At 36.6% G+C, this 13,542-nt stretch overlaps 1 protein-coding gene and 1 long non-coding RNA gene across 11 annotated transcripts in view; one reads left to right on the forward strand and one right to left on the reverse strand.

Annotated features, from left to right (window-relative positions):
- epb41l3b (erythrocyte membrane protein band 4.1-like 3b) overlaps positions 1–13,542 on the reverse strand; it is a gene marked incomplete at its 5' end in the record, with an annotated part of 118,334 nt that overhangs the window by 78,498 nt on the left and 26,294 nt on the right. The window contains 1 exon segment of one of the 10 annotated variants that reach the window (NM_001443243.1): positions 3,009–3,029. Coding sequence (NP_001430172.1) covers position 3,009 — 1 coding nt within the window. 10 annotated transcript variants of the gene reach the window in all.
- The window catches only part of LOC147846603 (uncharacterized), a 151,083-nt gene continuing 143,228 nt past the window's right edge, over positions 5,688–13,542 (forward strand). The window contains exons 1-2 of the long non-coding RNA XR_015479253.2: positions 5,688–6,291; positions 7,582–7,713. This is a non-coding gene — a long non-coding RNA (uncharacterized LOC147846603). The remainder of the gene's footprint in view (positions 6,292–7,581; positions 7,714–13,542) is intronic.

Here is a 13,542-nt window from a genome sequence, read left to right on the forward strand (position 1 = left end):
CTATTGCACCGAGTGTAAACATGTTAGCACAACAACCAAACTTTAACCTCGTGTAGGGTTTTTTACCGCATTTAGTGACCGGAATAACACACGCGGCTTTCTGACGCTACCTGCCGTGTGCATCTAAGTTTCCGGGAAATGCGGAGGGTTTTTTTTTTTCTCTCATTCGTCATGCGGTATCAAACATTGCATGAAAAATACACGCTTAGAGCAGATCCTCCAATCAAATATCTCGTTTGTCGCGAGGGACATGAATGAATTCCCTGAATGAAAGAGCCAAACTGCAGTTAAAGTCCACCATTTAATAATTTGGCAAATAATTCGTCTACAGATGTCCATGTAGGTTAAACACCATCACTTTTTCCTGTGTGTGTCTGTGTGTATTTTAATTCTGAAACTCGCGTGTGCCCAAATAGACACTCCTACACCATCCCACTTTTCTTTCTCCGACACTCCCCCCTAAACAGAGCTGGACACGCCCACTTTTCTGACTTTTTCCAAAGAGGTGTGAAAACACCCTGCTGAAACGAGGGGGTTTCATGGCCCTTTAATTAAACGCAAAATAATTAAATAATCTCATAAAACATCCAATTCAAAACCATATAATCAAATTATATTTATTTCAGTTTGCAATGTATTGTTTTACATGACTTATAGACGTCACATAAGCAGCTCATGGGATGTACACTGCAAAAAATGCTTTTCTTGCTTAGATTTTTTGTCGTGTTTCTAGTCTAAATATCTAAAATTTCTTGTTTTAAGAAGCATTTTATAGACAAATTAATCTTGTTTTTTTTCTTTTGACGTAAGATTAATTTGCTCACCCCATTGGCAGATTATTTTGCTTGTTTTAAGGAAAAACTCACTTAATATTGGCATGTTATTTCTCAAAACAAGACAATATGTTTTGCTTGTCTAAAAAATTCTTCTTGATTTAGGAATTTTTAGATATTTGGACTAAAAACAAGACAAAAAATCTAAGTAAGAAAAGCATTTTTTGCAGTGTATTTGAATGTCTCTCGAAAAATGACGTTACCTGCGCCCTTACAATCATTACAATGTGTTTACAGCAGAGTTTATCTGCATTTATTCTTATCCAGTAGAAAGTTTATCTCACTAACTTGTGCACTTCAGCTTGTTATGCACATTTTAGCATACATGTGCATCTTTTCATTTTCCATCATCCATTTCCATGCAATATTCCAAAATGCACATTAAAAATGGATGGATGGAAACTCCGCTAGTTCTGATTCTGTGTGTGTTTCTGGAGCTCAGCGGTGTAAAACCGCAGGAAAAACATGACTGCGTTCTGTCAGAGAGATTCTGTGAACTTTAATGGCCCTGTGCTGAAATGTAGGTCAAACTGCAGCGCAGGAATAACCGGAGCGAACGGCCCTGCAGATCTGCTCAACATTAAGGAAAACAGAGAGACGTCAGCAGAAGAAGCACTTGCTTCAAAGGGGATATATTATGCAGAAATGACTTTTATGTGGGGTTTAAACCTAGATGTGTGTGTGTGTGTGTCAGCAGTGTGTGGATATCTCCAGCAGTCTCTAATGCTCAACATGAATTAATTGTGTTTGTTCTAATCAGACTTGATGCACAAACACTTTGATTGACATTCTCCCTTTGTGTGTGTTATCAGAGGGGGACATATCGATATCGAATTATTGATAATTAACACTAATCATTTTGACATACAACCTAAAAATCAATATATAACATATACTGTAAACTATAAACACAAAGATATACTAGTGCAACATGGTTCATTCATTAATTTTCCTTCAGCTTAATCCCTTTATTATCAGCGGTCGCCACAGCAGAATGAACCATCAACTATTCCAGCATATGTTTTAAACAGTGGATGCCTTTCCAGCTGCAACCCAGTACTGGGAAACACCCAATCACACTCATACACTACAGCCAATTTAGTTCAATTCCCCTATAGCGCACGTGTTTGGACTGGAAACCCACAACAACACGGGGAGAACATGCAAACTCCACACAGAAACACCAACTGACCCAGACGGGACATAAACCAGCAATCTTCTTGCTGTGAGGCGATCGTGCTACCCATTGAGCCACCGTGTCACCACTTGCAACATGGTTTTGTGATCCAACAATTGATTTGATTATCACAAATAATAATAATGAAGAGATAAAGCTGAAGAACACAGAGGAACTGAATTCTGTGCACTCACTGCTAAATATAGCTCCAGAAAAACATTAGGTGCCCAATGGATGAGGCTCACATGCACGAAGGCGGACTGGATTTACATTTTAAAAACACCAGAGACAGAAACTACAGCGGCAAAAATAAACCACAGCATTATTCATATAGGAGTGTAATGACGCTCTTAATTATCTGGACTTATCTGGTTCACATTCTGCTCCTTATCTTCACAAGAAACGTTCACTTTAAAAACAGTTCTCCGCATTATCAACAGACCTTAATGCAAATAAAGCCAGATATCAGCCAGAATTACTATTAGCTGCTAACATGCATTCTTGAACGCTGTTAGGACTCTCCAGAAAACCATTAAGCACTGTTTAGTTATTTTCTTATATATATATATATATATATATATATATATATATATATATATATATATATATATATATATATATATATATATATATATACAGGGCTCAACAATAAGGACTGCCTGGTGGCCCAGGGCCAGCGTGATAGACACTTGGGACAGTAGACAGGATCATTACTGGCCCGATTGGGACAGTGCTGCCTTGTCTCAAACATTTAATTAGTCTGTGACTATTAGTCAATTGCATGCATTTTAAGATTGTTCTTTTAAGTCTTTAAACACTACCTTCTTTGTGATGTCGTAAACACCATATTGCTTTCCAGTTCCTCTTCTCAGATTTAATGTTTTGAGCATGCATTTTTTCCCGTAACTTGGTAACAACCAATACAAAACTGCAACATCAAATTATAAGGCTAAAAGAAAATGTCTGTTTCTAACGTCTTGCAAGCAGACATTTATGTGTGAACGACACGATAAAAAAATGAAGTCATGTTTTGCACAGTTTGCCGTCAGTTTGACAAGTCAGCCACCAATTGTTAAATCATTTCGAACCTCAATAAAATACCTCCACATTTCCCTCTGCTCTTTTTGTTTGCATGACACTTTTATAACAATTTTAAAGTATTGAAATTGTAGAATCACAGATTTTATTTTTGACACATTACTTAAAATATGCAGCTAAAAATAGCTATTAACATCCATTTTTTAAATTTATTTTTTTTTTGTGGGTGGGGCCAGTGAAAATTTTGGCAGGGCAAGTAAAAATCTGAACCACTGGCCCGGTCGGCCTAGTAGAAAAAATCCTTAGTGTTGAACCCTGTGTGTATATATATATATATATATATTTATTTATTTTATTATTATTTTTTTTTTTGGGGATATGTATTTTTGATGCAGAAGCACTGCATAGACAAATACCTGGTCATCTCAGTCAATCTAAATGAGGGGTGGCCAACCGTGTTCCTGGAGATCTACCTTTCTGCTGATTCCAGTTGCAACCCATATCAAACACACCTGCCTGTAAATTTCACGTGGTGTTCAGGTCCTAATTAATTGGTTCAGGTGTGTTTGATATGAGTAGCAACTGAAATCTGGATCTCCAGGAACACAGTTGGCCACCACTGATCTAAATGAACGAAAGCTTTCCAAATAGAACTATTCATATCATGTGCTGAAATTATAGTCATATATTCATTTCCCTTCAGCTTATTCCCTTATTCATCAGAGGTCGCCACAGCAGAATGAACCACCAACTATTCCATTATGTGTTTTACACAGCGGATGCCCTTCCAGCTGCAACAGAGTACCATGCACACTCATTCACACACGCACTCATACACTATGGCCAGTTTAGGTAATAAGTTCTCCAGTAGCGCATGTGTTTCGACTGTGGAGGAAACCCATGCCAACACTGGGAGAACATGCAAACTCCACACAGAAACACCAACTGACCAAGCCGGACTCAAACTAGAGGCCTTCTTGCTGTGAGGCCACAGTGCTAACCACTGAGTGACTGTGTCACCAGGTATATACATATGGCAACATATATTGCAGCAAAACAAGACCTACTTTACCGTGCAGCCCTAATATTATTACTATGTTAAGTGTGTTAACTGTGTTACATGTGAAGCAGCATTTCCCCAAAGGGGATTAATCAAGCTTAAAACTTTAAAAACAAACCCAAACTTCAGCTATCTCTCAGTCCATTATCTAGGCACAGATGGGTTTAAACCCTCTTAAAGGATTAAAGCTCCTCGACATCAAAACCGCAATGGAGAAACCGTCTGAGCCGTCTGTGACCAGATCACGCAGAGTTCACCTTTGACTTAATCCCTTTATTATTCAATTCACAGAGCTTTAAGAAGAAGAGGACACTGAAAATGATCCACTTATTCACACATAAAGCTAAATGTTATCAGTACAGCCAACGAAATGTGTATTAGATTAACTGAAGGTTTCTACAAGTTTCACCAAGTCAAATGGTGAAAGACCTTTTAAGACCGATATGAATAAATTATTTCGGACTTACACAGGACTAACGCTAGGTCTGGGCAATATGGCAAAAAAAAATCTAGGTTTTTTAATAAAGTTTGACCGATTCACGATTTGGATTTTTTTTTTTATTGTGTAACTAGTCAACTTAAAACATTACAGCAACATGACTGAAGTAAAACTCTCTTTATTAGTAACTTGAAAACCCATCTGGTTAAGGAACAGTGTGTTTTTAATGGCCATGCCATACATAAATCGGTCAACGAGGTGTAAATAAATGTAAAACAAATTCACGAGTTAAATATCATTGCAGAAGATTTGAATAAGAAATGTGTGTGTAAATATTGAAGTTGCAGGAATACAGAGGGATTTTTTGCAAGTTTTGCTGAGCCTAGGAAAGATTGGCTGTCAGCTCGGCTTTGGCTTTGTCTTTAGCCCCTTTCACATTTCTGGAAAATTTCCGGAACGACTTTACCGGTATATTGAAAAAAGCGCTGTTCACACAGGCGAGGACGTTACGGAAATTTTCCGGAAAAGAGCATTCACACATCCATCGCAAAATAGCGGTAAATTCTGACATCATTCACCACAAATGAGCTTTAAACGGCTGCGCTTGTATTTGTAAACATTTGACTAAATTACAAACTCTGTGGATGATCAATATTGTGAACAACTTTCGCAGGATCACTTTCACATGTCGAGATGTTCATAATATGTGCGTGTGCAGGCGCTCATAGGCACGCAAAGCTTGAAGGTAAACAAACAACGGCTTATCATAAGCATCTCATCGATGATTATTTGCACAGTTGGCATTAAGAAGAACATATAAACGTGATCTGACTAACTTCTAGCAGCTAAATGTGTCTGGAAAAATATTCAAAGGCTTTTATCCTCACCAACCGCGCGGACGTAAATGCGCCTGACTGTTGTGATTGGCTAAAGCAGACGTCTCACGTCAGCACGTTCTAGACGTGCACGCGCTTATTACGGTAATCTTCCTTCTGCATTCACACAGCGCAGCATTCCGGCAAATTACCGGTAATGTTACAACTTCTCTTTCCGGAAAATAGCCAGAACGAATTTACCGGTATTTTCAAAAAGGACCTGTTCATACATACAACCTTTCCGAAAGGTCTGTATGTGTGAAAGGGGCTTTTGTCTTCTGATTGGATGTCAGGTTGTGAAGCTGCTGCCTTTTTCTTAAAAACATACAGTGGAAGAAAAGGACTGAACACGGAAACTGTAAAGCCTAATTTAACCCAATCTGTGAAGTTGTGGACGTATAGCAGGAGCAAATACAAGCACCAGATGTGTGTCTAATAATAAATAATATATTTAATCTATTTTTCTTTTTTACCCCTTTTAAACATCAACCATTTGATGCGCTTTGCTCCACTCTCTGTATTATGCTGCCTGATCTGTCTGGATTTCAACTAGGTCTGCTAAATGACATCATGGGGCGGCTACTTTCATTTTCACTGCTACAGGCCCTCACCTCTGCTCGTGTTCAAACCAAAAGATCAGTGCAGTTTGAACTAAGATCGGCGCGGTTTTTCACATGGCAGGTTTTTACGCCCTTCATACATGTTGTGATCGAGTTTATCGACTTGATGAGAGAATATGTCTTGACAATCCACACAGAGACGTGACTCAGACTAAAGCAACAAGTAAAATCCTACATGACCTCACTCTTTAACAGGCAGTCAAGCAGATCGCACACCAGAGGCGCCGCGACACGGCGCGCACATGCAGGGCTCGAAATTGCGACCATTTTGGTCGCATATGCGCCCGAAAATTAATCGATGCGACCTCATAGTAAATTTGGGCGCATTAGTGCGACCTGTTTTGATTTTTTTGTAAAAACATGCTGAATCGCTCTTCCCTGCCGCTATATTGGTTCATATTAGCCGTCAATCACCCAAGGCTTTTCACTGTTAGATGACAGGGAGGGAGCTTTTATGTCCACGGGAAATGCAAACGGCTAAAGAGTAAAAACTTAAAGCACGCAGGTTTGCAAAGTGCAAAACCCACCTAAAGCTGAGGCACAGATGAGAGCGATCATGACATGTGGTGAATATTGATCCGCCAGCTGAGATCAATCGAGTACGCGCTTCTTGGAGAAGGTGCCCGAATCATCATGCGTTGCATTCACTGCGTGTTCAGCGCAAATGTCCGCTAAAAGTCAAATCTAATACTGTATCATCGCCAAAGAAGCTCGCCTTTACTAAGTTTACACTGAAACTGCGTCTCATAACAAACAGCGATATTGCGCCGATGCTCAACCTGTTCATAAATTGGGTCGGCTGACTCGCCTGCTTTTCCACAAACACAGAAAAATGAAAATCAGCTCAGACTGAACATTTAAATTGACACAAACTGAAACCAAAACATTTAAAGAGTGATAGAAGTGAGACTTTACTTACTTTCTTTTGCCTATTCTTTCTTGAGGTGTATATATTTTTTTTTTATTTAGTTAGGCTACTGATGACTGTTTTGCAGCTTTCAGCCTTGAATTGAATGATTTATTATAATCTTTTGTTTGTTTTGCAGCAGAAATATTATTTATTAAACTGACATGCATATAAAAACAGCAGTAAAAAATAAATATTCCTTACTGCAATGCTTCATTTTTGTTTGATGCAAACTATACATTTATTTTTCATAAAGTAACAGACTTTTTATAGCAGATAACTTGCATTCAAGCACATTCAAGGCAGCATGATGATGAGAAATGTAATTCATTGTTACTATTATTGTCATTTTCATCATCATTAATATTCTAGAATTATAATACATACACATTTTGGAATTATTGCACACAAATATCAATGTCATCTCAGCATTAGATAGTTGTTTCTGGTTTTTGTTAGTCCTAATTGATGTTGTTTTAAAATACAATAAGTCCCTTAAAATACAATTTGCAGCGGTGCTCAATCATTTTTGGTGGGTGCTCCTAAATTTTTTCTGGTGCTCCTAAATTTTTGAAGTTGGGAGCACCGGTGCCACCAAATAAAAAAGTTAATTTCGAGCCCTGACATGACAGTTTAAAGTATCACACACCAGACGTGCACATTCACACAATATTTAACATGACACTAATCAGATGGCGCTCTGTGGCGCAGCTGAAATATGACCTGCGTCCTGAATCATGGCGCCGGTGTGTGTATAGAAACCCGTTTAGAATTCTAAAACCCATGGCGCTGCGTGGTGCTGCGCGGCACTTCTGGTGTGCGACCTGCTTCATACAAAGTGAACCAAAGCGCATTGGGGCCATTACAATGTATCAAAATAAATTTTTTTTTTAAATTGTGATTTTTCGATTTAATATAAAATTAAATCATCGTCAAAACGTAAATTTAAATTAATAAAAAAAAATCACCCAGCCCTAACTAACGCTAAGGATTTTTCTAATGGCCTGGCTTCTTGGTTCATCAAAAGCAAATTCCAATTTTGTTATGTCTAATGCAGAGTTCAGATTGCAGGTTTCTCAAAGCAGTGGCATCACAGATGTTTTCACACTGCATGACTATCTAGGTTAGCATTCGGCCACTGCTGTGTTCCACTGCAAGACTGATCGGCAACAAGGGTTCACACAAAATGAGTATAGGGTTCAACAGGAAGAATCGCCGACAACTTTGTCTCAGTCTACAAACTCCATCTCCCGACCAAACACACATGAGAAGTGACATGACAACAACACAATATGCTTCATTTTCATTTTGGCTTAGTCCCTTTATTAATCACGAGTCGACACAGTGGAATGAACCGCCAAATTATTCAGCAAATGTTTTACACAGTGGATGCCCTTCCAGCTGCAAAACATTACTGGGAAACACCCATACACACTCATACACTACGACCAGTTTAGTTGATCAGTTCCCCTATAGCATATGTGTTGGACTGTGGGGGAAACCGGAGCACTCGGAGGAAACCCACACCAACACAGGGAGAACATGCAAACTCCACACAGAAACACCACCTGACCCAGCCGGGACTCAAACCAGCAACCTTACTGAGGCGATTGTGCTACCTACTGCGCCACTGTGACGCCCCACATTTATTAATATGTAACATATTTTTAGATAATTACATGCACAATTTTAACCTTTTTGTAATTTAATGCAAACAAATCAATTGAGCTGTTTGCACCTGTGATTTCAGGCATTTATTTTAAGTAATGTGTCACAACAAGCAAACTCAAGTTGTACACATGCAATCTTTCCAACACAACGTTTAATTTTTTAATTGCGAGTTTTAAAAACTATAATAAACTAAATTTATGCATGACCAGGTCTGTATCTTCAGCAGATACATGAAGGAGAACTATTAAACAAATGTTATTGTAAGAAAGATTATTAATCCATATTTAAAATAGTTAATTAGGAGATTTTTTTCCGTTAAAATGTTTATAAGATGTTGTGGATTGTATTTCTTTGCAATAAAAAAACTTAAATACATCAACACCAAATGTTTGAGATGTTTCATTGGTGATTATATGGGTGTTGACCTGACTGCGTAGCCTAACATGAACAATTAAGACCTGTTTAAACTAATTTAAGACCTAAAACACCATATTTAAGTGATTTGAAGACTTTAAGACCTAAAACTTTTTTCAATTTTAGATATTTTAGGACTTTTTAAGGACACCCTTTAAGTAGTGGTTGAGTGAAACCAAAATGTAATATGTTTATTTTGCTGGCGCACATTGTTATTCTTTAAGTAAACAATTAATCTGTAAGCAAATTAATCTACTGGAAAAATAAATAATAAATAATTGTTTATTTTGGTAATCTGCATATTCTTAGCCACACCCCTATTACTGTTAGTTTGCTACAAATGCTATGCAAATGAAAGCCCTGCCCCCTACTCAATGTTCCATTTTAATTGAAAGTACATCAACACACTGAACTAAAAGTCTCTGCAACTTTTGCTTTACACTGATTTTAAACGCTGATTCATAAACAATTACTAGGACTTTCATGATCTATAATATGAAACAGAAACAACTGTGATGAGTGATTGTCATTTTAACACCATGTTATGCTAGCGAATAAACATAGATTATATACCTGCAAAACACTTTCAAAACTTTTCAATCTCAAAGTTATTTAGATTTCCTTTTACTTTGGCTGCAATACATTTTTAATATTTTCTTGATGTAAAAACTGCTGTGGTCAATAATAAGCCCCCTTATTTATGTATTCATTGGCTACAGTATAAAGCAGTCTTATCCAATGACTTGCTTATTTACCCTGGCTAAGCATTTAAATGTACGCTGAATTTAAGCTGAATACTAGTATCTTGCAAAACAAGTAGTAAAACATTAACGCCCTATTCACACGGGGCGTCAGCGTCAACGCTTCCCATTCACTTTGAATGGGTGACGTCAGGCGTTGCCGAACTGCATTGTGGATCCGTCGGCGGCGCTTCAGAAGCGTTCCTCGCTGCAGAAGTTGGGACCAGCTCAACTTTTCAAGCGCCGACGGAAGCGTCAGCCAATCAGATCGCTGTATGCAAATACACCAGCTCAGACAGTGGCCTATTGCTGACTGAATTTCATTGGCTGACGCTTCTATGACGATCGTTTCAGCTCCAACTTCAGACACGCCCTCTGTCAAGCGTTGACGCTGAAGCCCCGTGTGAATAGGGCGTCAGTGCTGTCATCATGGCAAAGATAAAGAAAATCAGCTATTGAAACTATCATATTTAAAAATTAGTTAAAACACTTGAAAAACATTGGAATAACAATTGAATTTTAACAGGAGGGCGAATAATTTAGACTTAAACTGTACTTTGCATCACTAAAAATGTATTGCGTGATAAGTGGATATATTGATTATTGCGACAGGCCTTACAATCAGCACTCAGACATTCTTCACTCCATATTGTCATGAATTTACAGCTCTTTAACTGATGTACATCAAATTGGAGAACATTTTTCCAAAGTCCTCATCCTCAAGTCTTCAAGATCAATAGAGAATATTGATTTACAATCAGGCACATTCTGCAGACGCCTGCAGGAATGCAGGAGCAGAGTCTCTCTGTGTTTTCACATTCCATGCTTCAGTTATTTGACAGCTTTGTAACTGGAGAACTTTACATTGTAAATAAACTATACGGTGAACAACAGCTCGCTAATCAGTGAGACGTTTTACAAGTGACACTGTAAAAAGCGACTAGTTGACTTCACTTTAAAAATAAAACAGATGAAAAAGAGTAAACCCACTGCTTTTACATCATATAGCTGAATTTTTAAAAGCCGAGTAGACCACTTGCCTTAAAGTTAAGTAAATGAACTATGTGCATAATTAAAAATATTAAGTCAACAGTTCCAAGGACTTGAGTAGCTAATTGTTGTTTACCCTGTACACACTGTTAAAACATTACTCGTCTCCAGTCCAACTATCTAAAGATTCCTAAATCAAGAAGCACTTTTTAGACAAGCTAATGATATTGTGTTGTTTTTGGAAATAATAAGTCAAAGTGAAGTGCATTTCTGCTTAAAGCAAGCTAAATTATCTTGTTCTCTCTTTGAAATTACAATAATACAGTTGAAGTCAGAATTATTCGCCTCCTTTTGATTTTTATTTTCTTTTTTTAAATATTTCCCAAATGATTTTTAACAGAGCAATGAAATGTTCACAGTATGTCTGATAATATTTATTCTTCTGGAGAAAGTCTTATTTGTTTTATTTCGGCTAGAATAAAAGCAGATTTTAATTTTTAAAAAAACATTTTTGGGACAATATTATTCGCCCCTTTAAGCTAATTTTTCTTTCGTTAGTCTACAGAACAAACCATCGCTATACAATAATCTGCCTAATTCCCCTAACCTGCCTAGTTACCCTAATTACCCTAGTGAAGCCTTTACATGTCTCTTTAAGCTGTATAGAAGTGTCTTGAAGAATATCTAGTCTAATATTATTTACTGTCATGACAAAGAGAAAATAAATCAGTTATTAGAAATAAGTTTTCAAAACTATTATGATTAGAAATGTGCTGAAACAATCTTCCCAGAACAGAACAGAAATTGGGGGAAAAAAATAAACAGGGGGGCTAATAATTCTGACTTCAACTGTATTACTTACCCTATTAGCAGATTTCTTATTTTAAGGAAAGATTCACCTATTTTGCCATAGTATTTCTAGAATAAGAAATTATTTTCACCCCTTTAGAAAATGCTTCTTGATTCAGGAATCTTTAGCTATTTGGATTAGAAACCAGACAGTAATTTTAAGTATGGAGAGCCGCTGAGACTTGCCATGTTTACGTGCTGCCATCTTGGTCTATGTATAAAAAGCAGTGCAAAGACGCACACTGAACAAAATAAAACATTTAAATGGACATAAATAAAGTTCGTAGTTTGTGTAAAATCTGTTTTAATGTTTGTTTACAACTTTGAAAAATGGTTTTACTAAAGCTTGCTTGTAACAAGAATGTTGACATAACATTGGTTTGCTCATTCAAAGTGTGTATATATATATATATATATATATATATATATATATATATATATATATATATATATATATATATATATATATATGTATATATATATAGAGTTGAAGTCAGAATTATTAGACTCGCGGAATTATTAGATCGCTTGTTTATTTTTTCCCAAATTTCTGTTTAACGGAGAGCAGATTTGTTTAACACATTTCTGCACATAATAGTGTTAATAACTCATCTCTAATAACTGATTTATTTTCTCTTTGTCATGATGACAGTAAATAATATTAGACTAGATATTCTTCAAGACACTTCTATACAGCTTAAAGTGACATGTAAAGGCTTCACTAGGGTAATTAGGGTAACTAGGCAGGTTAGGGTAATTAGGCAAGTTATTGTATAATGATGATCAAAAAAATATAGCTTAAAGGGGCTAATAATATTGAGCTTAAAATGGTGTTTAAAAAAATTAAAAACTGCTTTTATTCTAGCCGAAATAAAACAAATAAGACTTTCTCCAGAAGAAAAAACATTATCAGACACACTGTGAAAATGTCCTTGCTCTGTTAGACATCACTTGGGAAATATTTAAAAAAAGAATATAAAAATAAAGGGGGGCTAATAATTCTGACTTTAACTGTGTGTATATATTTCCTGCTGCTTATCGAACTATTTCATAACCGTAACAAGAGGCAATTTAATCATAACCTAATGTGAAAACAGCGATCATAACATTATTTATCAATGTGTGGCTCTTTTTGGATTCTTTAGAGCTATTCACCGGGAATGAGCAGGCGCAGCTATTTGAATCTTTTTGGCTGGAGACTTCCGCTCTCATTCAGTTCCATACATTTTTAGATGTTAAACAGCTTGTAATGCTGCTTGATGTTGCAAACTGACATTTTCTTATTATATAGTTCTGCTTAATATATTATTAATTACTATATAATACATTATATTATAATATTATTCTGTAGAGCAGGTACTTTGACTGTTTTCTGCGGTTTACTATTCCTAGTCATTTCTTCCACAGCTGAACTGGAAGGTAAAGCAATCACCAGGGCCAGACGGAATCTGCGAAAGTTTTTTGCTATTTCTGCTGAGAATTTTGGTAAAAATCTGCGGATTTCTGCGGAATTATTTTGGGAGTATCATAACTAAAACCTTAATAAATGAAATAAAACGTAATAAATTACTGAATAAAAACTGAATAAATTCAGATTTATACATTTACTCAAGTAAATATAGAGAATTAATGACGGGCTAAAAATCTGCACGCGCAGATTCCATGTGGGCCTAGCAATGACCAAAACAAGCGCACTTCTGCATTAAAGAATACGGTCAACAGAAATTAAAAATGTAAAATAGGAAATACGTTGATTCCATTGTTTTTGTTTACATACCTCAAAACGGTCTATACATATAGAAACGGTTAATGATCAAAACCTGCCAGAACTACTTTATCTGTGCTTTAATCAGAAAATAATGGCACACCTGAGAATTCTCATCAGCCAATCAGTATCAAGCGCTCAGCTGCCACGAGGTATAAACTTAT

The sequence above is a fragment of the Danio rerio genome, chromosome 2, assembly GCF_052040795.2.
Source record: "Danio rerio strain M-AB ecotype USA chromosome 2, GRCz13ab, whole genome shotgun sequence".
NCBI classification, from domain to species: domain Eukaryota; kingdom Metazoa; phylum Chordata; class Actinopteri; order Cypriniformes; family Danionidae; genus Danio; species Danio rerio.